The sequence below is a fragment of the Teleopsis dalmanni genome, chromosome X (genome assembly GCF_002237135.1).
Source record: "Teleopsis dalmanni isolate 2A chromosome X, ASM223713v2, whole genome shotgun sequence".
Lineage (NCBI taxonomy): Eukaryota > Metazoa > Arthropoda > Insecta > Diptera > Diopsidae > Teleopsis > Teleopsis dalmanni.
Genome location: NC_051848.1, coordinates 27864590 through 27889508, shown reverse-complemented (window position 1 = coordinate 27889508; position 24919 = coordinate 27864590). Strand labels below are relative to the sequence as shown.

At 29.5% G+C, this 24919-nt stretch overlaps 1 protein-coding gene across 3 annotated transcripts in view; it reads left to right on the top strand.

Moving 5' to 3' along the window:
- The window catches only part of LOC119687492 (P protein), a 150893-nt gene that overhangs the window by 80314 nt on the left and 45660 nt on the right, over positions 1-24919 (top strand). The window contains exon 1 of one of the 3 annotated variants that reach the window (XM_038101827.1): positions 16886-17046. The exons of the other annotated variants lie outside the window; for them this stretch is intronic. Within the exon in view, the coding sequence (XP_037957755.1) occupies positions 16943-17046 (104 nt within the window). The 5' untranslated portion in view covers positions 16886-16942. Of the gene's footprint in view, positions 1-16885; positions 17047-24919 lie in introns of those variants that run through there. 3 annotated transcript variants of the gene reach the window in all.

Here is a 24919-nt window from a genome sequence, read left to right as displayed (position 1 = left end):
AGATACAAATGATTGTGGTAGCTTATAAAGAATTTATATATCTGTCATTCATATGAATTTCACCTAGTTGGTAATATCAGTTTGACAGATATATCTGTGTGTAGTTGGTAACACTTCAATCGCCTAACCCTGTATTATACTTATAACAAGAATATGAAATTGAACTTAAAGCAATGCTTAATGTAATCACAAGATAATACTTTATCATTAATCTAATAATATTTCTTAAAATGTAAATTTTTTTTTTGTCGAATTAGAACGGTTCGAACAGTAATGAAGAATCAACAACAAAAATTTTAGCGCTATTTCGAGTCAGTTCAATTAAATATTAATTTTGTTTTAATATTGCATTTTAAACACCACTGATTTAATGTATTTTTTAATTAAATTTCACACTTAAAGCAAAACAGTTTTGATATTATGTGCTTTCAAAGTGATTAAAAAAACTTAAGTACACAAAAAATTAATTGCGTTGTACAGAAGAAATAAAATTAATTTACCATTTCAAAATAAACAATTTTCCTTGATTCAAATGAAGCTCTCAAGTGTTTCATAGAAGAGATATTTAATGTTTTATGTGCTTTTAAATTGTTCTTAATTTACTCGAAGTGCGCCCACTCACTTTCAATTATAAATTTAGAATTTATTGGATTGAATGTACTTCGTTCGCACAGTTTTATGTGGTCAATGGGGCGATTATAAAATTAAATTACACAAATTAATATTTGCTATACGCTTTACACGTGTATCGAGATAATTAAAAATTCAAATAAAATATAATTAATTTACAATTAATTACGTATGCAGTCTGCCACAAAAACAAATCCAACGTTTCGGAATATTCAGATTGGTTTGTGTTAGCATACGGAAGCTATATCGATTAGTTGTAACTTAAGATTTTGTAATAAAATAAATTAATCTTAAGTGAAGCAATCAAATTTCTGAAGTTTTAAGTTAATCGATTGAGACTAACAAGTTGGAAAACGGATCAGTATCATGATAAACCCTGTATTTTTAAAGGAAGTCTGAAAGAGCCTCAAATAAGTGAATATTTTTCACTTTTCAATTAGTTTTTCTCAACAATTGATATTTGATGAAAAATATAAAAAAATTTCTAAAATAATATTTATAATATGAATAATAAAAAATTAATTTGTTATACTTTTATGTATTTATGTAAAACGATCCTTCTTTTCTTCTTCACAATATGCTATAAAAAGATTGCGACTGACTGGTTAAAATCATATTGATTGATTTTACTAGCTTGACCTAGTGACTGACAAAACTATATTTTCAGTTTTAAATTGAAATTAAAGTGATGGTCTTGTGCACAAATTACATTTCAACTCAAACAATAGATCATGTTGCAGCACAACGGATTCGCGTTGTCCATACACAGACTAGAGATCAGGGTACGCGCGAAGTCGAAAAGCATGACACCTACATTCAGGTAAAAGTGAACCCACCTGACAGTTCTATACAGTTGGCTGAATTCCTAATTTTGCAGGACGACAAATCAATCAGGTCGATAAGAAAAGGGACCCCGAAGATTTTAGATCTACTTTTAGCTAATGATGGGCACTGTTGCATCAGGTGAAGCATATATTTCTTCTCATTCGCAGAGTCACAGACAAAACAATAATCATTATTGGATAGACCCAGTTACTCGTCAGCACTGATACTATAATGCTGTGCATGTTACGTCTTAGTTGAAGTAGCTGAATAATATTTTTTGTGTCCAGTCCATAAATATCGATGATGGGACCATTTTTTGATCGTTAGTCAGTTTATGCGGAACAAGGGCTTAGTTTGTTAAGCTTTCGCCAACTGTTTGTTTGTGTTTTTTAGATGCTCAATTCTAATTTCATGATGGTGTGAACTCTACGAAAGGCGGAATACAAGATCAATATTTTTATTGACTGATCTTCAATGTACAGTTTTGGTCCAATTATATATATATATTCCTAGTTGCTCATCTTTAATTTTTACAAGATCTTTTATTATTTTGTAAAAGTTTTATATATTAACATATTTATATATATCTATATACTAGATTTTTATTGTTTAGCAATCGGAGTCGTAGGCATCAGCAGTTTTTGAATTGTATTAGGATTAAAAATTTTATCATATTATATATATATATATAATTAAGTAAATAGTATTATAAAGTACGTATAGGCATCATTAATTAATACTTAAAGATATATACATTAAAATAATAAATATATTTTTTTCTTTCCAGGTAAGTTTCTCGTACTATCCACTGATTTATGATAGACAAAAACATGTTCTGTAAGTCTTTAAAAAAAATACTATAATTTCTTACTTTATAATAAATATTTGACAAATTTATTTTAATCTATCTTATATATATATATGTATATTTCAATTTTATGTTGTAAACAAATTTTACCAATATTACCAAATATTTTATTAATGTATATATTGTCATTTTAATGACGTTATTCTTAAGAATAATGTATTTGCAAAATAGTCAAAGTCGCCATTATATTGATTAACAGCTGGCATGCAATGATGTCCGTCTTATTATTTCATTGAAACCCACGTTAATTGCTGCAATTATTCTAAAATTGTTAAATAAAATATATATCTTTAGTGTAAAGACATTGTAAATGAAAATAGCATAAAATGCAGGACAAATTAAATACATTAAATGAGTGGACTACATAAAGATGGTAACCAAATTTTGATTTCTTTACACATATGCGTTTTATTCGCTCTCAAAAAGCATATATATTAACAGAGCACCATATATATATTTTTCTATATACACTATATATGTCATTCAAATAGTTTATAATTGGTCTGTCCACTGAAACAATATTTTTATTAAGTAGTATTAGTTAAATCAACATATAGTACATGGACAAACTATATGTATGGATATATGTAGGTTTATTCCTATTTATTTATATATCCAAATGAAATATTCAGTCAAAATTTGAGACGATTGTATACTCACTTTTATCTAAGTAGATTTGTTAAAGGCTATTCTTGAACTATATATAAACATTTCGGCCTAATTTGTTTAAAAATAATAGAATAATAATATCACCATCTATTGCCTATATTGCCTATTGTCTATTTTTAGCAGCTACTTTGCAGTGACGAGGTGACGAATTCCCAACCTTTTTAAAATATAAATCTTGATCTAAATCTAACAGAGGACAGTTGATATCTCTGTGTTTGCCTGCACATTTAATGCAGACAGGATGTATTGTGCAATGATTTCGCGGCAATTGGTGCATTGGAATATGATGCTCTTAGAATGAGGAGCTTCAAAAATAATCTTTTGTGGAGAAGATTTGTAATATTATATATTTCTATGTTGTTAGAATTTATTTTCAGAACTTAGCTTATGTTAGATTTTAAGGACATGTTCTGCAAATTTCTTGATACTATCCTAAGACCTTTTTCGTTTTTGGGTTTATAAGTATTAAATTGTGTGTCGCTTTATGAATCGATAGCTTGAACTTCTACCTCATTATTTGTTAGTGCTTTTAGTGCGAAATTGTTATTGAGAGACCCAGTAAGAGCATTTGTTAGAGTTTTGATTTCTTCAACTTCTTGCACATAGATAGGTGGAGGTTTGTTAATTTTTGTATTTTTGTTGCTACCATTTTTTTCTTTTTTAATATCTATATCATCAGACCCATCATCGCTATCAGTTAATATTAATGTTAGACATATTAAGCTAGTGTATATTTCTATCATTCCTAGCACTAAGCTCACTTCTAGTGACTTCTCAAAGATTTTGCTGAAAAGAACAGGGTCCACTAATATGGATACAGAGCTCAGCGGATTTAAGGGAAACGAGAAAGTTGATGTACTAGTCAGAAAAGAGGCAGCCTCATACTGTATTGGGTCAAGATCATATTGCTGTCGTGCATGGAACTTTTTCAAACTTGAGATTAATGAATAGCTGGAAAGAGCAGCTCAGAATGATTGGGATAATGTGATTGTTTGCTAAAGACAAGCTAAAGAATTCATATCATATCGTTCAAAAGGCAGTACTAGGAAGCTACTAATGCTGAACATAAAAGGCAAAAAGCAAAATAAAAATAAAAGTATAAAATGCATATCATTTTCTTAAATTCTCAGGCATATTTAAATTCTAAATAAATTGTGAGAGATTTCATACGTCACTTTTCACACATTTATTTAGAAAATGTCAATTGTGTTTCAAATAAAGATACACACATCCATATATCGACACTTGAACTTAAACTTGACATATAAGGGTAAAAAAACTTGACATAAAATATTTAGTTCTCATAAATATGAGAACTAACAGATTGGTGCTCTAATAACCCAGCAATTAGAGAATATTTAAATTTAAACTTTTACATTATTCCTCCTTTCTTAGTTATATACATTATAATTCTGAACAAGGACATGACTAAGACGTCATGTCCTGTGAATTTCTAAAATTGTTATATTCTACAGCAAGTGTTGCAACGATACTGAAACTAAAAGCATAATAAATAGACTATATAAAATAAAAATAGAAACTTAAAACCAACTTATAAATTATTTATTCAAGTTTTCATAGAATCCTTTTTAAACTGAAATAAAAAAATAAATAAAAAAAAGTGAACTCATCACTATTTTAATTAAAATTTATTTATAAAAAAGAAAAATCATTTATTTTTTACATTTGTTATATATAGCATCTCTATTTTTTAGCATATGTACTATAAATAAAAATGAGCTTAAAAACACGAAACCAATTAATATATACTTAAGTTTTAAAAATATGTGCTGAAATTTGGAAGAAACGTTTTAGAGTGGAAAAAAAAAAATATTTATAGAATGTTATAACAACAGCAAGCAATCCATTAAAAAAAAAACTACTGAAAAGTAATACAAATCCATATGTTTTGATATCTTACATCTCATCTCTTATGTACTTCCTAATATAATAAATTTGATATAATAAATTTGATTTTAACGTCAGTATGACAGTAGTGAACATTTTTACTTCAACGGAAACTGTGGTATTTAATAGAGAGATTTCGAAAATTAGTGAACTACAACAACAAAAATTATTTTTATATTATTTTAATTAATTGAATTTTTGGCTGACCATACAGCTGTTTCGAATATTCCCACCATCAGTGGTCTTGGAAGTATTTCTTGTACTTAATTATTCGTAAATAATTTTTTAAGACTGCAAGTACCAGGTATTACACACGTGCTCTGCCAAATTAAAAGCTCAGAGTCAACGTTCAGTAGCCAACTGACCTAAATTGTCAGTGACTTGTACGTTTCCACTTTTTCTGGAGTTAACTTGTTAATTTGCTGTAGAAGTTTATTAACAAATAACTTAATTAAATTAATCAACGAATTATTTTTTGTTGTTTTGTTTAAATACTGTTTAAATTACACCTCTATTCCAAGTAATAATTTCTATAAAGAAACATGGTCTCTTTTATCATAATTGCCTTTAAAAATTAAAATTGATTATGACAATTACTGTTATTGCTGAAATATATATTCTTGATTATACAAAATCTAAACATGACTAAGATTAAACCGACTGATTACATGACATTGCAGAGATGCTCACCTTATTTTGTCAATTATTGTACTTCCAATACAATAAACATGAAATCCTCAACGTCAAATATTCCACATTAAATTCGTTTCACTTTACTCCACAAAGATACTTATTACTTACTATCATTTATCTCATTATCATTTTTATGAATGAAATCCATTTCAACAATTCAATTTCAAGTTCAATTTCAATTTCAAGTTGTCGGTTTGCGGATTGCGAATAATAGAGGCGAACGGGGCACACTCCATCCATCAATAAAGAATGAATAAAAATAACAACTTTGAATAATTTAAACACTTCATATATCACTCGTGCGAACCAACAGGCCGGCCGGTCGCCTGACTACCAGAGTTCGACAACCAAATCAAGTCATATTATGGTATACGTAATATTTGCTTTGCCAGTCATGTTAAAACCGCTCACCGAACGCTACTTACTTTTTACGACATCACCGAAAGTGGTAAAAAGTGGTTCAAAGCGGTTCCATCAGAAAAGTTTTGCTCAACTTCGCCAAAGTCGATGGCGTTTAGTAATTAAGCGTGTGAATTCTTCAAATATTCACACACGGCATGCTTTGAATTTTATTTAGGATTTTTTATTATTTTTTTTAAGATTGTCTATTTATTTAAATAAATAAAATTGATTTATTAATCATCAAGGTGTTGCTTTTAATGGTTTAGATTTTATGAATGAATTATGATTGAGAGTAGGGGGGGCTAAACTTTGAGTGATACCTTAAAAAATTTACGTCATAACAATATATCATACCATCAATTTCCTTCGTATCGCTTTAGGTTAAAATACAGAAAAGGTCGGTACTGTAGTAAGTCCTCTTCTCTTGCCGTAGCTGTCTCATAGACGTAAATCCTATTGATGACGAGCTGATTTGTTTTTCAGCGATTATATAAATAAAACTCTTTGTACAAATTATAAAAAATGAAAAGTTGTAGAATTCAGAAGAAAGCTAAGGGAAAACTATATTGGAAAATAAAAACTATATGGTCAAAAGAATATACTCCACTACTTTTGAAACATTTGCTTAATGATTTGCCAATGAACATAAGCCAAGTTGTTTAAGTTAAGTTTTTTTTATCAAATTTTATTTTTAAAGCCAACTATATTCTAAGAAATAATTTTTTTAATAGAAACAATTTTTTTAATAAAAAGGCTTTACAACAGTAGTGAATTACAACAACAAAATTTTATTATTTTTTATTTAATTGAATTTTCAGCCCTTCCATACAGTTGTTTGTTTATTGCCAAATACACAACACCAGTAGTCCTTTTTTTTGACATTTTTCTTACACTTACTAGTAAAGAAAATTTTGAGACGGGATGTACCCAGAGTATAACTTGTACCCTGTCAAATTTGAAGCTCAAAGTCAAAGTATTGTTTAGCCAACTGACGCAAAATTGTACTGAACTTGTATTATTCTAGCTTGGAAAGTTCAGTAAAAAATTCACTTGCTGTTTTGTATTAAAACGGAACTATAGAAACAAACTATAGAATAATTGAGTTAGCTTAGGTTCAGAAGACGTGTGATGATTGTAATTGTGACTCGCCCGTTGCGAGTTGCTAATCTTTGTTATCTTCTATTCTTGTTAAACCATTTGATTTTCCAGCTGAAGTTGAGAAGATCCGATAAGCTTGCTTTCGTTGTCTCTTCTAGGCCTGCGAAAAAGCGATCCCCAAGCCATTGAAATCGTTTTTTCTGCAGTCTTAGGCAGAGACACAGGTAGTGGTTGATAGTTTCTGCCTCCGCTTTATTTTGGCAACTACTGTATAAACCCACTTGTTGTAACTTGCCACCGTTGAAGCATCGGCGCAATGGCACAGTGCCCTGTTAGTACTTCAGTACTAAGTACACGAACTGCAGGTTTGCTGAAACCTAAAAGGCTTTTCATTATATTTTTGTCTAAACTACACTATAAGGTTGATTTGATTTGAATATTTAATAATATAAATTTTGTTGTTGTGATTCACTTTTGTTTAAAAACATTTGCAACTTTTTTGTTATTTATTTTAATTTTTATTTATATTAAATTGTAAACGTTATTTTTTGCAATTAATTTATTCATGCACTCAGTCATCCATCCATCCAGCCATCCATCTATTCTTTCAATCTTCCATTCTGCTTGACTTTAATTCGCTGCTAACACTGTTAAATGTCACTCATACGCCATGTTGCACTGTCACTGAACAACACTGCATGAAAGACGACTTTTCCATCACTTACTCTTCTTGCTCGGCTGTTACTTTTTATTTCCTTTCCTCTTTTTAGGAAGAGATATTTAGAAAATTGCTTACACGTGTTGTTATTGTTGTTATTGTTGTGTCAGTCATTGTCTCTACACTCGAAGATAATAAATTTTAACACTTTTCCATATTGAATTAATTATGTCACTGCAGAGTACATTAATATTCGCTTCCCCATAAAATTCGACGGCACGGAAAATTGGGTCAAACATTTTGCTTTGCAATTCAGTATCTTATGGAATCATAACGAACATTGGATGTCGTTGAAGGTGTTTTTGTTGTATTTTTTTTATTTTTTTTTTATTTTTTTTTTGTCGTAAGTGAATATAGTTCCACAAAGCACGGCGCACATTGACACATGTGCCGATAGATATAAAGACACGCACAGATACTTTGTGTCATTACGAAGTGTGCATAAGTGAAGCACACAAAAATAATGATGACCTCGAACACTGGCAAGGTCAGTTGGAGAAAAAAATCAAAGAGAAGAATAAAATTACAAAATAAATGTGAAAAAAAAATTTTGTATTTTGTATTAAAATTACTTTAAAAAACGCATGAAAAAAAATTTGTGACACAGAACAGGAAGTGAAAAGCGACAAAGTGTTCACACAAGGAAATTACTAGACCCAACAGAGAATGAGTGACAAAAAGGGAAAGAAGTAGAATGTTTAGAGAATGCGTAATCTGACGGAAATAGAAATATTCCGACTTTTTATATAATTTTCTATTTAATTTTATTTACAATTTAACGTTTATATATATATGTTTGTGCTTTCCCAGTTATCAAACACTAACAGAAGTGCGGAGGATGCACTCTTTCCTATGGGGAGGAGTGTATATCCCGTCGTGATGTAGTTAGTCTCGGCAGGAAATACTTGGAACTCATTTAGTTCAAGAAAAATAGAAATATTTGCATAATATTTCATAAATATACATATGAATAGCATTAGGTATATATTTATAAATATATACAGGGTGTTCATTGTTATTTTTTAACAATTGACAGTTATAAGTTCAAAGTTGTAAAAGACTTTGTTTTTTTGGGAACCAACAAAAATGACACCAAAAACGTTGTCAGCCTAGAGGTATGACGAATTAATATATACAGGGTGTGCACTGTTATTTTTTCACAATTAACAGCTATAAGTTCAAAGAACCACCAAAATTGACACCAAAAACGTTGTCAGCCTAGAGGTATGACGAATTAATATATACAGGGTGTTCATTGTTATTTTTTCACAATTGACAGCTTTAAGGTCGAAGTTGTAAAAGACTTTGTTTTTTTGGGAACCAACAAAAATGACACCAAAAACGTTGTCAGCCTAGAGGTATGACGAATTAATATATACAGGGTGTGCACTGTTATTTTTTCACAATTAACAGCTATAAGTTCAAAGAACCACCAAAATTGACACCAAAAACGTTGTCAGTGTAGAGGCATAATGAAGAATTATAATTACAAACAAATGTCACCTAAGTAATCAATTGAGAAATAAAGTCATCTCTGGATAAACAAAAATCACGTCCTACAAGTCTCTTATCAAACCCGTTCTGCTAAATGGTGCAGAGGATTTGCAAAAAATCAGGAGTAATGTTATTATTACTCAAAAAAAAATAGCATAAACACTTTTTGTAGGCGTGAAACCCTTCTGCAGTATTAATAACAGCTTCAAAATCAGCCTAGTAAGCGAAAGGAGAAAACAAAACCTAACTGGTTTCTGGAGAGCCCAGAAGAGCAGAAGAGTTTAGAGCAGTCAAAACGACTTATTTTCCCTGAACATATAAACGCTGAAACTGTTCCGAACTTAATCAGAACCGATATAAAACTCTACACGGAACTGCTAACATGCCATTGATATCATCTGGAAACGATTGGTTTAGCAGACAACAGTATCTGCCGACTCTGTTAAGACTGGTAAGTGGAATGGCATAATTGTGAAAAACACAATAAAGTTGTTGTGTAGATAGATCAAGAAAGTACCGAAACTTTGTCAATGAAAGAAATAAAACATATATATAATTAATTAAAATTTATTAAATCGGTTCCTGTCAAAATAATCCACTTATATCAACGTATAACCCAATTATTGAAAAATTTTAAAATACACTTTGTGAAATTGACTTCATTACTAAACGCAAATTCTCTTTTATGTCATCAATCAACTAAAACAGAGGGCCTCGAAGTAATATTTGAGTCTTGGAAAAACAAAAAATTCGGCCGACCCATTTTTGGCGTAAAAAGTTGAGTGCATTGGAAACAGTAGGATGCATTGACAAATGCAAGTATCTGGCCAATGCCAGTGTATATACTACGTGCCATTAGAGGGCGTTTGTAAATTTCAATAATATAGTTAATTAAATAATCGTGCAATTTTTAATCTATGTAATCTGCATACTTCTTAATCCAGAAGTAAACTAGTTCGTCATATAGAGTAGTGGGAAAGTTGCTCAAAATAGTTATTAATTATTCAACTTCCAATACAATAAACATGAAGTCCACATCGTCAAATATTCCACATTTAATTCGTTTCACTTTACTCCACAAAGATACTTATTACTTACTATCATTTATCTCATTATCACTTTTATGAATGAAATCCATTTCAACAATTCAATTTCAATTTCAAGTTGTCGGTTTGTGGATTGCGAATAATAGAGGCGGACGGGGCACACTCCATCCATCAATAAAGAATGAATAAAAATAACAACTTTGAATAATTTAAACATTTCATATATCACTCGTGCGAACCAACAGGCCGGCCGGTCGCCTGACTACCAGAGTTCGACAACCAAATCAAGTCATATTATGGTATACGTAATATTTGCTTTGCCAGTCATGTTAAAAGCGCTCACCGAACGCTACTTACTTTTTACGACATCACCGAAAGTGGTAAAAAGTGGTTCAAAGCGGTTCCATCAGAAAAGTTTTGCTCAACTTCGCCAAAGTCGATGGCGCTTAGTAATTAAGCGTGTGAATTCTTCAAATATTCACACACGGCACGCTTTGAATTTTATTTAGGATTTTTTATTATTTTTTTTAAGATCGTTTATTTATTTAAATAAATAAAATTGATTTATTATATATCAAGGTGTTGCTTTTAATGGTTTGGATTTTATGAATGAATTATGATTGAGAGTTGTGAGGACTGAACATTGAGTGCTAGATGAAAAATGTACATCATGGCAATATATCACGCCAGCTGATCAAGTGTGACGAAGACTGTGTAGTAAGCCCGAAAGGCAGTAAAATTATTTTTTTGGTTTGCAGATGTTATAATTTATCTTCCATTGAATTTTAAGGTGAATAACAATTGCTACAGAGCTTTACAGCACAGATTTAATAATATTTTATGGGAAAAATGTTTCCATTTGATAAAAAAAGCAATGGTCCTTTATATGAACAATATTCGAATCATGGACTTCACTTTAAAAACCAATTTAAGCTTTGCCTTGCCTCTTCTTATTGTGAGGGACAATAGACCAATAGGCCTAAGTAAATTCTTAGGGTCTCCAAAATAACCTAACTTCTTATTCTATTGTCTCTTCTTATTCTGTGGGACAATAGACCAATAGGCATTAAGTAGATTCTTAGGATCTCCAAAATAACCTAACCTAACTTGAATAATTTTTCTATTAAGTAATGTATGGTAAATAATCATGCAAGAAGGTACGTTTGATTACCATTTATAAAATATTTATATATGTATACATGTATATATAGTATATTCGAAATAATTATTTGAGAGAAAATATTCACAAATTATTGCACAATTATCAGTAGACTTATAAGCTGGTTTTTATCTCAGTAGACATAATTACATTTGGAGTTAAGACAAACTAAACACGATTCATTTACTACAACTGTACATTAATGCAGAGTTTAATTCTGTTTTTAAACTAGTGCTACAATTGACCCTGACTTACTAAAAATTAAGAAAATCGAAGAGTCATGGTTAATGGTGCCCAGAACAGAGTAAAGAACAACGTTTGATTTATGCAGGCGTGAGTGCAGATGATCTGGATGGCGTGTGGATTGATTTCAATGAAATTGTTTTTAGTGTCATGTCATACAAATCAATCAGTTATTAAAGCAATTTTTTGACTATATATTATCCGGCGGAGCATCTCCGCGGGAAAAGGGTTAGAATATTCCCGAGGTAAGTTTTGCCTCTCGTGTAAGTGGTAGTGAGTGAGTCTACACTTGCGGCACCCGACATGAGATGTAAATCTGGTAACACGGGGGTCAGTGCCAGCAGCATCAGCTACCCTGACCAATTTAGGTTGGCAATGTCGTGGCTGTGGTTAAAATCCACACTTACGCGAGTACAATAATTGTATTTATTTACTTTATTCAACATAAAGTCGCGTATTCTAACTGGGTGCTGTAACCCAAAAATCAGCAGATCTCGTACTCGCTCTTTAGCAAGGCAGAAGCCATACCAAACACATATGTCTATTGGCGCAGTTCCCTGATACGTGTGTTAAGATCAACATTATACCGATACATGTGTCAAGAGTACTGCCCCGTTGAGCCTTAACGGCAGATAATAACGTCAAATAACTCTGGACTTTTATGTGCAAAAATGAAAGTTTTGCTTAACCCTTCAGATCGTGAGATTTACTGTTAGCGGAACATTTTTGCTGATAAATTTTTTCAAAATAATCTTATTATGAATATTAAACAAAAACTGTAGAATAAATACAATAAATATTTTATTTATATATACAAAATTTATTCCATAACCGGCTTTTGTGATGTCCGTGAATCCTGCAGCTGTCAATCTGCCGCATAATTAATCAGCAATGAATTTAACAGTTTCGGTGTTATTGAATGACAGTCACACATCGCAGTGACATTAACATTCCGAAATTGGTATCAGTTACACAGACAACACATTTTCATAATTGCCCACAGACAAGTGTCTTCGAATATGTTTACGTCCGCCCTATCGTTGTCATTCATGTCCTTATAATATCCTTACATTTGCGTCCTTGCAAATGCGTCACACATGAATCGAATCGAATCCATCCCTGTAAGAGTAGCTCAGAATAAATAAACACATTTGCAATAAGTTTACTCACTTAAATTACGTGATTGATTGGAAATTGGTATTAAGGTCAAACCGTGAAATTGAGGAGTTGACAAATATATGATGATTATATAAAAAATTTCTATTTGTTAATAATTTAAACACTTAAACATAATAATTATTTAGTTTAATACTAAGTGCGTATGAAGTTCAAATACTAAGTATTATATAAAAATGGTTGACTGGAGAGACAGAACCTATGGCCATGGACACCTTCGAACAAAACAAGCACAATATAATTCTATATAATTCTGTTAAAATCGATTATATTGTTCCAAAACGGACATTCAATATAGATTTCACAATAATTATATTCATAAAGAAGAAATGGACTTCGGAATTTGCTTTAAATAACGTCGATATCGCAATATTCACGGATACCTTTAAAATTCAGAGCGGGAATGGTACTACACACTGCAATTCAGGTACTAGACTGAGCTGTTGTAACTTTCTGTGTGGTGGATGCAAAGCAAAACGAGTTTATATAGTCGAAGCAAACAGCATACTGTTTCTCTAAAGCAACCAGCTATTGCAAAAACCAGTGTTCACATCACTAACCGTGATCAAAACCGTCATTCAAACTAAGTACATGCAAATTGCAGAATATAGATGACAAAGTTTTGCAATGAGCAAGACAAATAAATGACTTTGGCCTGAATAGAATCAGAATAAACGTAAACTCTGATCAGTAAAAATAGAAGAGATGTTTCTAGAATGACAACAGTAATTACTGGCTTCGGGTCTGTAAAACAGCAGGCCGTCAAAATGGAAATCTATTACAGCACTTAGTGTCCTAACTACAGCAAAACAATACGAAAGCGTCAATTGGACAAACGGTTTGAGTCACAATATAAACCAATCAACTATATCACGTATAAGGCATAATCATAAATTCTGCTTCATTATATTTTAATTTATTCGTTCTGAATTACGTTTATATGAATAGATAAAAGACAATGTAAGTTATGGACACAGAATCTTAATCAGACGTTACAGTAAAACACTCAATCGATTTTGGTGTTTTACTTAAATGATTTAGTTTTCGATATAGTAGAAAATAAAATAATTGTTATAATTAAAATTGAAGATATAAACATTTACTAGAAAGTTCAATTTTTAAAATGATATATTTAGAAGTATGTTTATATATAATTATATAAACTAAAAGATGAATTATTCAATAAATCATTTGTTAATCAAATCGATGAATTAATTAAATAATAAAGAGATTCAATAAATTATTTAGTAATTAAATCATTAAATTAATTCAACAATAAAAAGTTTTAAAAATAAATATAAGTCATAAAAAGAAAATTAAAAATTCAATAAAAGCTGTAATTATACTTTCATTATAAGCGTTGCATACTTTTAGGGGCAATTAATTTTGTAAATGTCATGTTATTTATTGCCATCAAAGTTTATTCAGTAATAAATGAATAATTTATAATTTAACTCATGTTGATTTTAGTTTTCAAATGCATTTATAACTATATATTTAATGTAGAAAAATTTCAGAGTTCGTTGAGAATGAAGATATTACATTTCATTTAAATTTTCTTTTTCTAAAGCGCCTGTGTAAGAATTTCAGTGCAGTATTTTATCTTCATAGGATTGTATATCAGTTAACTGAGATATAACACGGTAAATAATTTTTATAAAAAATGAATTGGGATTTTTAATTATGAGTTTGCTAATAAGCCTAATGGAATCTTTAGAACCAACGGTATAACCTAACGTAATTATGGATTTCAAACGTTGCAAGAAATTCGCTACAAAAACCGGTCATAACGCTAGAATAAACTGATAACATTTTTCAGAACTTTTTTTATTGTTAAATAGCAAATCAGATTGTAGAAACTGTTGCATTCTATCTTAAAGTGGGATCTATTATCTCCTTACAGACTGTAGATTCAAATTTTAGTGAGTAGATATTCGAATTTAATTGGCAATTACATTCTTAATTGAGTTATTTGAATTAGTTCGGTATATAATCAAGTTAATGCAAACCAAAAAACATAACTGTGATTTTATGATAAAAAATGCAGTTCAAAAATAGTGAAAACATTATTTTAAACAGTTTCATACGAAAACTTATCTCTAAAAAAGGAGATATCAAAATTCACTGAAATATTTAAAATATTTAACAATATGATATTTGCTTCAGAAAATTATACAAGACAAAACACTGTTTCGAAGGATTCGAATAGTAAAGAAAAGACAAGCACAAAAATTTATTTAATTTATTGAAATTTGGCTGACCATACAAGGTTGTTTCGAGTATTACCAAGTACTCATCATCAGTGGTCTTAGGAAATATTCAAAACATTCATATTTGTTTATAAATACTTGGATGTGCGATTGAATAGGAACTGCATCCGTAATGCAACGTTGATTATACTAGCGAATCGCATTACGGATGCAAAACGTGGAAAAACTCGGTTCCTATTCAAACGCACATGCAAGTATTCATAAACAAATGCTTAAGAAGTATACTGAGAATATGTTGGCCGGAGCGCATATCCAATATTGACCTTTGGGATCATACGGAACAAATACAAACTGACACTCAAATCAAAAACAGAATATGGAAGTGGATTGGCCACACGCTTAGGAAAACAGCATCCTGTATAACAAAGTAAGCCCTACGCTGCAATCCTCTGGCAAATAAAATAAAAATAAAAAAATAAAATAAAAATAACTGCCAACACTTCTGACTTGGTTTGCGATATGAATGAATTTACCGCAGACACAAAACAACCTCTGGTTATACAACTTAAAACATGTTTGATGTGTTCAAGTTCAAGGATTTTAATTGAATCTATGCAGTTTGAGTGCACTGCGCTTGCTTGCCAGCCCACGCATATGCAACAGGCTTGCATGTCAAACGCAGCGAACGCAGCCAACAAACGCTCAAGCGAAATAACAGAACAAATTTCATATTTAATGGCGACTGTGACACATAACATGTGCCATGCAAAAGCTTCATACAATGTACTCTGTCGGCGTCAATTATTGCTGAAATCAATCAAAGCGCCGCGCCATCTCTACCTCTTACCAAACTATACCAACCAAACAACCAACCAAACCATCAGTCAACAAGCCAACCAATCCACCATGTAAACACATAAACACAGAAACGAAAAACTGTGAATGCAGCTTTGTTTATTTATTATTTTCAATGGCAAACACAATTGAGTGTCAAGTTAACACGTTGACGGCATAAACAAAACAAAAAAAAAAGAAAAACATTGCAATTAATGTCATGGGCCTGTTATTCTGTTATTGTTATTGTTATTGTTATTTTACATGTAACATTGTCACCACTGTTTTGTTTGAACCTGTTTTGCTTGCGCTTTTGTTTTTGTTTTTGTTTTTTTATTTTCTGTTCTTAGTGCACATATCAAAACAATAACAAAAGTAAATTAATTGCATTGCTGCTTTCTTCATTATTTTTATTGCTTAACAGTGGCGCTTGATATGTCATCATTTCATTCCATTCCGTTTCAATGTAATTTAACATAGCGCTTAACATTTTAAAACGCTTAACATTTTGCTTCGACTTTTGTTGCAATTTGCGGCAATTTCGTCTTTTTGTTCACATTCGCACATTGCACTCCCTGCGTACAATTTGATTTAATTAGAAAATTATCGCGGCTGGCCGCTGTTGAGGTTGTTGTTGTGTTTGTGATTGTGTTGTTGTTGTAATTGCATTATTTACATTTATTCAGCACGTTTACTTATTTAACAATTGATATGCAAATAAAAATTAAAATACAAATTTTACTTATGTTTAAATAATTTTTTTTTTTTGGCGTTATCATTGTGCGCTGAAATTAACGGAAATTTTTAACTATTAACGTGAAATAAAAAGTTATTTTTATATGCGAACGTTGATGAGTTTACAACAACAAATTAGTGCACATGTGCAAATAACAACAAAAATTAATAAAAAAAAACAAAAATTAACAAAAAATAGTAGAAATAAAATTATTATAAATATAACTGGAATTTATGAGTGATCATATTGGTGTGGTCAGTAACCATTCCATTGGTGCAAAGCAGGAAAACTTCGACTTTTTGTATTTCTCCTGCAAGAAGTTAACCTGCCGTAAGTGGTAAGTAATCCTATTGAGTGCCGTTGATGTGTGGTCAGAAAAAAAAATAAATAATATAGTAAATAAGATAAAGAAAATTCAAAAAATATTTTATTACTTTAAATCTAATTATTTAAATAATTAATCATTTATATTACAGCTCTGAAGACTTATTTAAAAAATTATCCAAGTGTATGTCCGCATTTTTGTTTATTAAAACAACAAACGAAGTCGCTGTCAACGCAGACAGCGACGTCAACTGTGTTTGAACCGTGGCTATATGAATTATTTATGTTGGATATTGACTCACCACACAACCAACTTTTCTTAAAAATAATCCTTAAAATAAAGTCTTTATGGAAAAAGTTCTTTTTTACAATAAATATTAATTGTTTAATTGTATTTTATATTAAATTAATTCTATTATAATTATAATTATACATTGTTATAATAATTATAATTTTATGTTATTATAATTACAACTATATATTATTATAATTAATTTAATTATAATTATATATTATTATAATTAATATAATTATAATTATATATTATTATAATTAATATAATTATAATTATATAATATTATAATTATAAAAAAAATTGCTTAGTAACAAACCGAAAAGAAACAAAATGTGTGTTCGGTTCCTTATGTCGTTCTCGACTAGGAAATCTAGGGTAAATTCATACCCGAGATTTATGTTCGATACAGTTTTCTTCTACGATTGGTTAATCTCAAGCAAGAAGAATTTAAATCTGTGTTCGGTTCCTTATTTCGTTCTCGACTAGCAAATCTAGGGTAACTTCATAACCCGAGACTTATTTTCGATACAGTTTTCTTATTCGATTGGTTAATCTCAGGCAAAATGTACAATACACGAGACTATATTTTAAAAAGTTTAAATATTTTGTCAGATTAATGAAATTATGCTAAAATGAACAATTGTTTTTTGTTATTTGACAAGAGCATTTAAAGATTACTCTAAACATGTTCGATTGAACCACAAAATTCAAGCAAATAAATGATAAATCGATAATAACTCTAGATTTGACAAACAAAACCGATATTAATCATAGATTATAGTCATTATATTTAGTATGTATGTTATTGTTGTTGTTGTAGTTCTAGTTCTTTTTGTAAGTGTTTAATAGCACTTGGTGGTCGCACTCGATGAGTGACTTCCGCTCTAACAACTTCTGAGTCTACGTCCCGGAGTCACTGAGGACCAATTACCGTAGAACATTCCCAAAAGCGAATTTACAAGCAGATTTCTTGCAACCATTATGTTTAATCACATTTTATGCTTCAAATGTATATGCTCGATTGTCTCTATTGTCAAATAATATGTTCAAACGTAAAAAACGTTATCTTTAGTTCTGAACTTTTAATAAAAAATTTGATAAGAAAAATTAATAAGAGTCCTTAAATGAAAATCTTTACTATACTTTTAGGCGTATGCCTATATACTCTATTTCCCTTAGTTTAGTGATCTTTTTCATAATTTTTCTTTTAACGGTGCAAGTTAGAGTTCCGTATATAACTGTTTAGTTGCATACTAGGGTGCGTTAACAATAACTCTGAAAATTTTTGACAGAAAATGTTCTAACACCTCCACTTATATGTGTGTAGCAGGTCCCCAAAGTTCAGTTCCATATATCGAAATCAGTTTTAAGGTAGTTTTATAAATTATTATTTAATTTTCAATTAAATATTTTGATTATAGTCTTTAAAGTTCTTGATTTTAGTATTGAAAACCTCAGCGTGACACCCACCTAAACCACCTCTTAGGAACGAATTGAGAAGATCAGACTAAAAGTCTTCGCATTCCTGTAATCAGGAGATGAAACATAAGAAGCAAAGTATTTTATGCAGATTACTTAGTTGAATGTCGGATTAAACTTTATTTCAATTAGTACGTGTACGTGTATCATTATGTTTTCATATGAACAGAATTTTTTTTCACTTTTATTCATTTTAATTACTTAAATTGTTCTTATATTAATATTGAACAATGATGTTCAGTATAAATATGAAATGTTCCTTACCGCTGGTGGTGTGAAACAATATTTAAATGTTGAGACATTGATTGTAAGACAATAACTTAATTTATTTCCTTTGCCTTTTATATAAAATACAATGCAACCATAATTAATTTATTAGTGCAAGATATACAATAATAACTTTTATTTAAATTAAATGAATTTATTATTTAATTCGCACAAACTGCTTACTAAGTGGCAGGTGCGAGCGAATATTTACTTATTTCTAATTTCTAATATTATTCCTAATTCCTAACGTCTACAAATATTTAAATCATTAAAAAATCATTAAAAGTTTAATTTATGTATATCTTCTAATTTATAAATTAATTAAAATATTTGCATGTAAATTTTTTTATTATATTGGGGTTTCATTTTTCTGAGCCTAAAAGTATGCAACATGAAACTGCGCTTCCTTAAAGGTGATTACCGCAATGGCTGTCCCTCATACCATTTTAGAATTTAATCAAAATTGATATATTTATTCATTTTATCTATAGTTGTTTATTTTTTATTGAGTAATTCATAACATTTTTGTTGCTTTAATCGTATTACAGTCATAACTCCAACAGTAAATTTTATACAAAAATTATATTAATATGCCCCACTGTAAGAATTGATTTGCATATTTCGTGTGTGTTAGACGTCATCGTCATATATGCAAATAATGTTTAACAAGCAAATTGTTGTTTGATTTTTTTTGTAGTTGTTGTTATTATTTTCTAAATAATAATAGAACAATACATGCACTTAAACTTAAGTAAGCGCATTGTACAAGTTAATCACGATAAAAATGATAATAATAATAATAATGAAAATAAAATCATAATAAAAGCCGGAGATGTCCGCTACTGGCGATACTCGTTTGTGTACTTAAAAAAATCCATAGATACTTACTTACATACAAACATATGCAGACAAACCCATCTGTTGTATAGATATAATAAATTGCAATAACTTAGTTAAACTGATTAATAGTCACATGTTGACTATTACCAGTTTGACCAACTGACTGAATCTGATACTGATTGTGTGTTAACCAAGCACTCAGCTCTGTTATCAAACTGTCACAATCTGGAATATGACTTGATTTACGTATTATAAATGAAGACTATATAGATCTCCATGTGTGTAGATGCAAATATGTACACATAAGTGCATATTTAACTACTTGTATTATATTAAAACTCTTATATATACTATGTATATATATATGTTATATGTACAAACTTACTAAGTGAAATATTGGCAAATCAAGCGTAATTGAAAGAGTGCAAAATAATAATGAAACCAAGTACGAAGTAAAGAAAAGTAAAATAAAGTATTATTTTTTTAATAATAAAAAAAAAATAGAATAAAAAAAAAATTTTGAAAATAGTAACGTTGAAGTAAAAGAATATTTTCAATATTTAAACGGTAAGAAGCTGCTTTGAGATGCTGCACAAATTGATGTAAAATAATATTCACTCGTTTGTGTTCTTGAATGCTAAGTATAGGAAAATGTTTGAGAACTGATATGTTTACAATACAGGGAACGAAAACTAGTGGAATTAATTTTTTAAGCAGAAAAAAGCTTATGCTAAGCTTGTGTTAAGCAGTCTTTTGTATCTTTTGTTTAGAAATGGTATCATTCTGCAGCAAATGACTATCTCATACTTAATCTTTGCAGTCTATGCATATCGTTTTCGATGTCGTTTTTTATGAAATCTAAACTTGGGAAATGAACTACTGATTACTTCAGTTATGTCTTAAAAAAACTCAGCAGTGCATAAGAAAATTCTTGATGCTCTTAACGTCTTATAATGAACCCTATTAGCAATTTTCAGTTTCAGGAAACTTTGCTAGTGTCCAATTCGCACTTCAAAATTATTCCAATTAATATATCAACCGCTTTAGTTTACAATGGATTTGGTTTCCCGTTAATTCTATCTGGACCTTGTAGTTTCTTGACACATATGCACTATAAGTCTTTTTTTGGGGTCTTTTTTAACTGGTATATTCTTTATATGTATATCGTACCAATCAAATGTCATTGCAGAAATAAAGTAAAACTTATATTAATAATTAATTATACTTATATATTAATAAGTCAATTTTGTTTTAATACTCGTAAATAACAATTTTATTAGTTGTTAAATAAATTATAATTCTTACAACTAATCTCATTAGTTGGGGTACAAGAATTAGGTTATCTGTTAGACCGATAGCAGCTGCTATATTTTGTAATAATGTAATAATTAAAAGGTGTGGTTTATTTCTCCAGAATTTTGTAGCAGAATCTCAGTTATTTATAAATTATACGTGATTGTACAAATAGAGCAAAATTTTCATTAAATGATTTTGCTCCTTATTAAATAAGTTCTATATTGTAATTTTGTTAATACTGTTTAGTCAAATTATAATTCTTATTCAATTTAAAGTTTTCGAATTGTAAAACAAGAATAATAGGTATAAAAATGTTTAAATAATCGGATATTCAAGAATCTCTTCTTCCCGTAGAAGCAAATCCACAACTGTCTACTCAGTATGATGGTTTAAATACATACGAAATAACGAAATATAAATGTACAGATGTGCATATATGTTTTCGTGCATTTCAATACAGAAGGATAATGCTGCAAACAGGTTCCACCTGTTGTTTAAGTGCGTAACGCGTACTTATTGCTCAGTACTCTCTCACAATTTCAATATGCTATATTGTTTAGTCGAATTATAAATCTTAATCAATTCAAAATGTTTGAAATATAAAAGATCATTGGTTGGAGACGACAAGCTAGGGTTTATGTGCCAGTAGTGATTGCTACATGGATGTTAATATAATGTAAATCTTGAGAAGTTTTGATTTTTCGGTCCTATTATGTCTGTCAACCATCAAGAAATTATTTTCTGTGTGTGACCATGTAAGAGTATATAAAATTTGAAATCTGAGGAAAAAAGGTGTATAGATCACACATTTCATAAAATAAATTTGGGTGTTGCTCTACTCATATTGTCACATATTCATTTTATTTAAGTGTTGATCTAAAGTAAATTGTTGTTGTTGTCTATATGTTTGTTGTTTTTAAATTGTTTTACTTAGAGTGTAATTTCTGAAAATTTTAACTTTTTTTTTGGGAATAGGCAACTCTTTTAAGAATTCAAGTGCAAGGCTTCATTTAATACGCATTTGTTATTGGATCACATTGACATTGGAAGTTATTGGATATTTTGTACGTACATATATTTCTCTTAAACTGTTGAATGTCGTTTAAATCTAGATCGTAACATCGAAATAAGCTGTTGCCGTGTGAATAAACTGTTAACTCTCTTTCACTATATCTTGTATAGAAAACAAAATGTACCAATAAATTTCTTGATTGATTGTCGCTTTAATCTAGATCGCAACATCTAAATAAGCTGTTCTTGTGTGAATAAACTGTTAGCTCTCTTCCACTATATCTTGTATAGAAAAACAAAATGCAGTAATAGATTTCTTGATTGCTTGTTGATTTAATCTAGATCGGAACATCTAAATAAGCTGTTGCCGTGTGAATGTACTGTTAACACTCTTTCACTCTTTTGTATAGAAAACAAAATGTACCAATAAATTTCTTAAAATGACAAGCAGTGTTTACACTCATACACATTCATATATAAAATTTTAACACATGTATGTTTTTTAATAAATTTCAATAGAGAGAAATAGTGATGCAATAACAACAAAATACATAGTAAAACTGGTTTCAGCTATTTTCTTATATCTTAATTTGTTGTTGCTCAGTGGATCTTTCTTAATGTTGTGGACTATATGCTATGTACTCCTGCATTTATATTCCAACTCACTGCAGTTGTTGTGCACATTAGTTTCTGAATGAGTGGAACGCATTAAAACTGATAGTGCGTAGTGTATTTTACATACATATATGTTAAGAAAAAATGTATAGCTGAAAATTAGTAAATTTATTAAAAAAACATACAATAATAAATTATTTTTAATGAGAAAACAAACAAATAAGAATAAATATTATTTTTAAAAGAAAACAAAAGTCTTTCAAGCGACACTGCTTGATAAAGTTGCACTATAAATTGGCGCTGTTGAAGTTGTGACAGCGCAGCTCAATGACAGATAAACACAACAGAACGAAGTAGATTTTCATTAATAAAAAAAAAAAAATAAAAAAAAAACAACAACAACCACAAAGTGTAATAACCGACATTAATAAAGTGTGATAAGCGGAGATTACTCTTCGTTTGAGGAAGAGAAGAAAAATGAAATGAGCGTGTGTGTGTGTGCATGTGCGTGCAAAATTTAAAATTTGACACTTCTTTAAGACGGCTTCGATCAAAGCAAAGCAACAAAAAAAAAAAATAGCAAAGCAAACAAATACAAAAGCAATAGCTGTAGCTGTAGTAGCAGCGCCAGTGGCAGCAGTAGCAGCAGCGGCGTGGCAGTAGCATTAGCAGCTGCAATATTAATAAGACATAAAAATTAAAATTTGTCTTACGGTAGTCATCATAATCGGATCAGTAAATCCCTTGTTTAGTAAATAAATGAGTGAAGTTAGTGAGTTGCGTTTCACATGAAAAATAAACAAACAGACATGCAATTATGATTTAATTATTTATAAATTAAATCAAGTGAAACTAAGTGCAATTAATATTTTGTACATATTTCTTCTAACATTTTTATAATAAAATAATAATTAATATTAATAATTTACAAAAAAATTAAACTTAAATTAAATTTAAAAGTGATTTTTTTTCTCTAACGTTTTTATAATAAAATAATAATTCATGTAAATTATTTACAAGAATTTAAATTAAATTAAAGAGTGTGATAATTTGTATTTTTTTTTTAAATTTCCAACGAATTTTTATAATAAAATAACTAACAATTAATGTAAATATGTTTAAATTGAAAACCAAGTTTAGATTGATTCAATCATGACTAGAACTAGAAAAATGTACAGTGCAAATAAAAAAAGTAAACAAAACAGAAAAAAAAGAAAAACATAAACGAAATAAGAAAAACAAATAAATGAAAGCAACAAACCAGGAAATTTTTTTTGTTTTCCAGCAACAACAAAAACAACAACAACAAGAAGAAGAATTGTAATACTAATATTATTATTAATATCAACAAATACAAACACACACAAATAGGGGTAAAATGTTGAATTATATTTAGTACCCACGAGGCGGCTTTTGTGAGCGGGAGGAAGGCACGCGATAATTTTTTTGTATAGATCAAAAACAAAAAAAAAAAAAAAAAAAAAAAAACAAATATGTTCAAATTAAAATTGGAAAATTTAACAACAACAACAAGAAGACTTCATATATTGAACGTGCAAAAAATTCTAAATTGTTACACTTGAACATTTCTATTGTTATTGTTGTTGTTGTAGTTGCTGCGGTGGTTTTACTGCTATTGCTACACCGTTTTGTTTTGTTTTATTTTTTATTTTGTGTTGTTGTTGTTGTTTTGTTTTTGTTGTTGTTGTCATTGTCATTGTACTTACTAGTCTGCCAAAGTTTAATAGTTATGTACTTGATTTTTTTGCAAAATCAAATCAGTACAATATTTGAGATCAACGTGAACGTGAAAATCTCTTCGCGAATTGACATCAATTCTTCATTCTTTTGAGGACTTCGCAAAACTAGAACAATTCTATCGAACAGTACATGATCGGGTCTCATTACAAAGTGCTTCACTCCAGTCAAACCAACGATTCTCGATTCGATTGAAAAAAACGCTATATCGTATTTATTTAATTTTTTTGTCCACTAATTTTTAAATATACATTAATTAAATATAATTATTATCTGAAATATTCAAAAATCAGGTAATAAATTAAAATATAATGAAATAATCTAA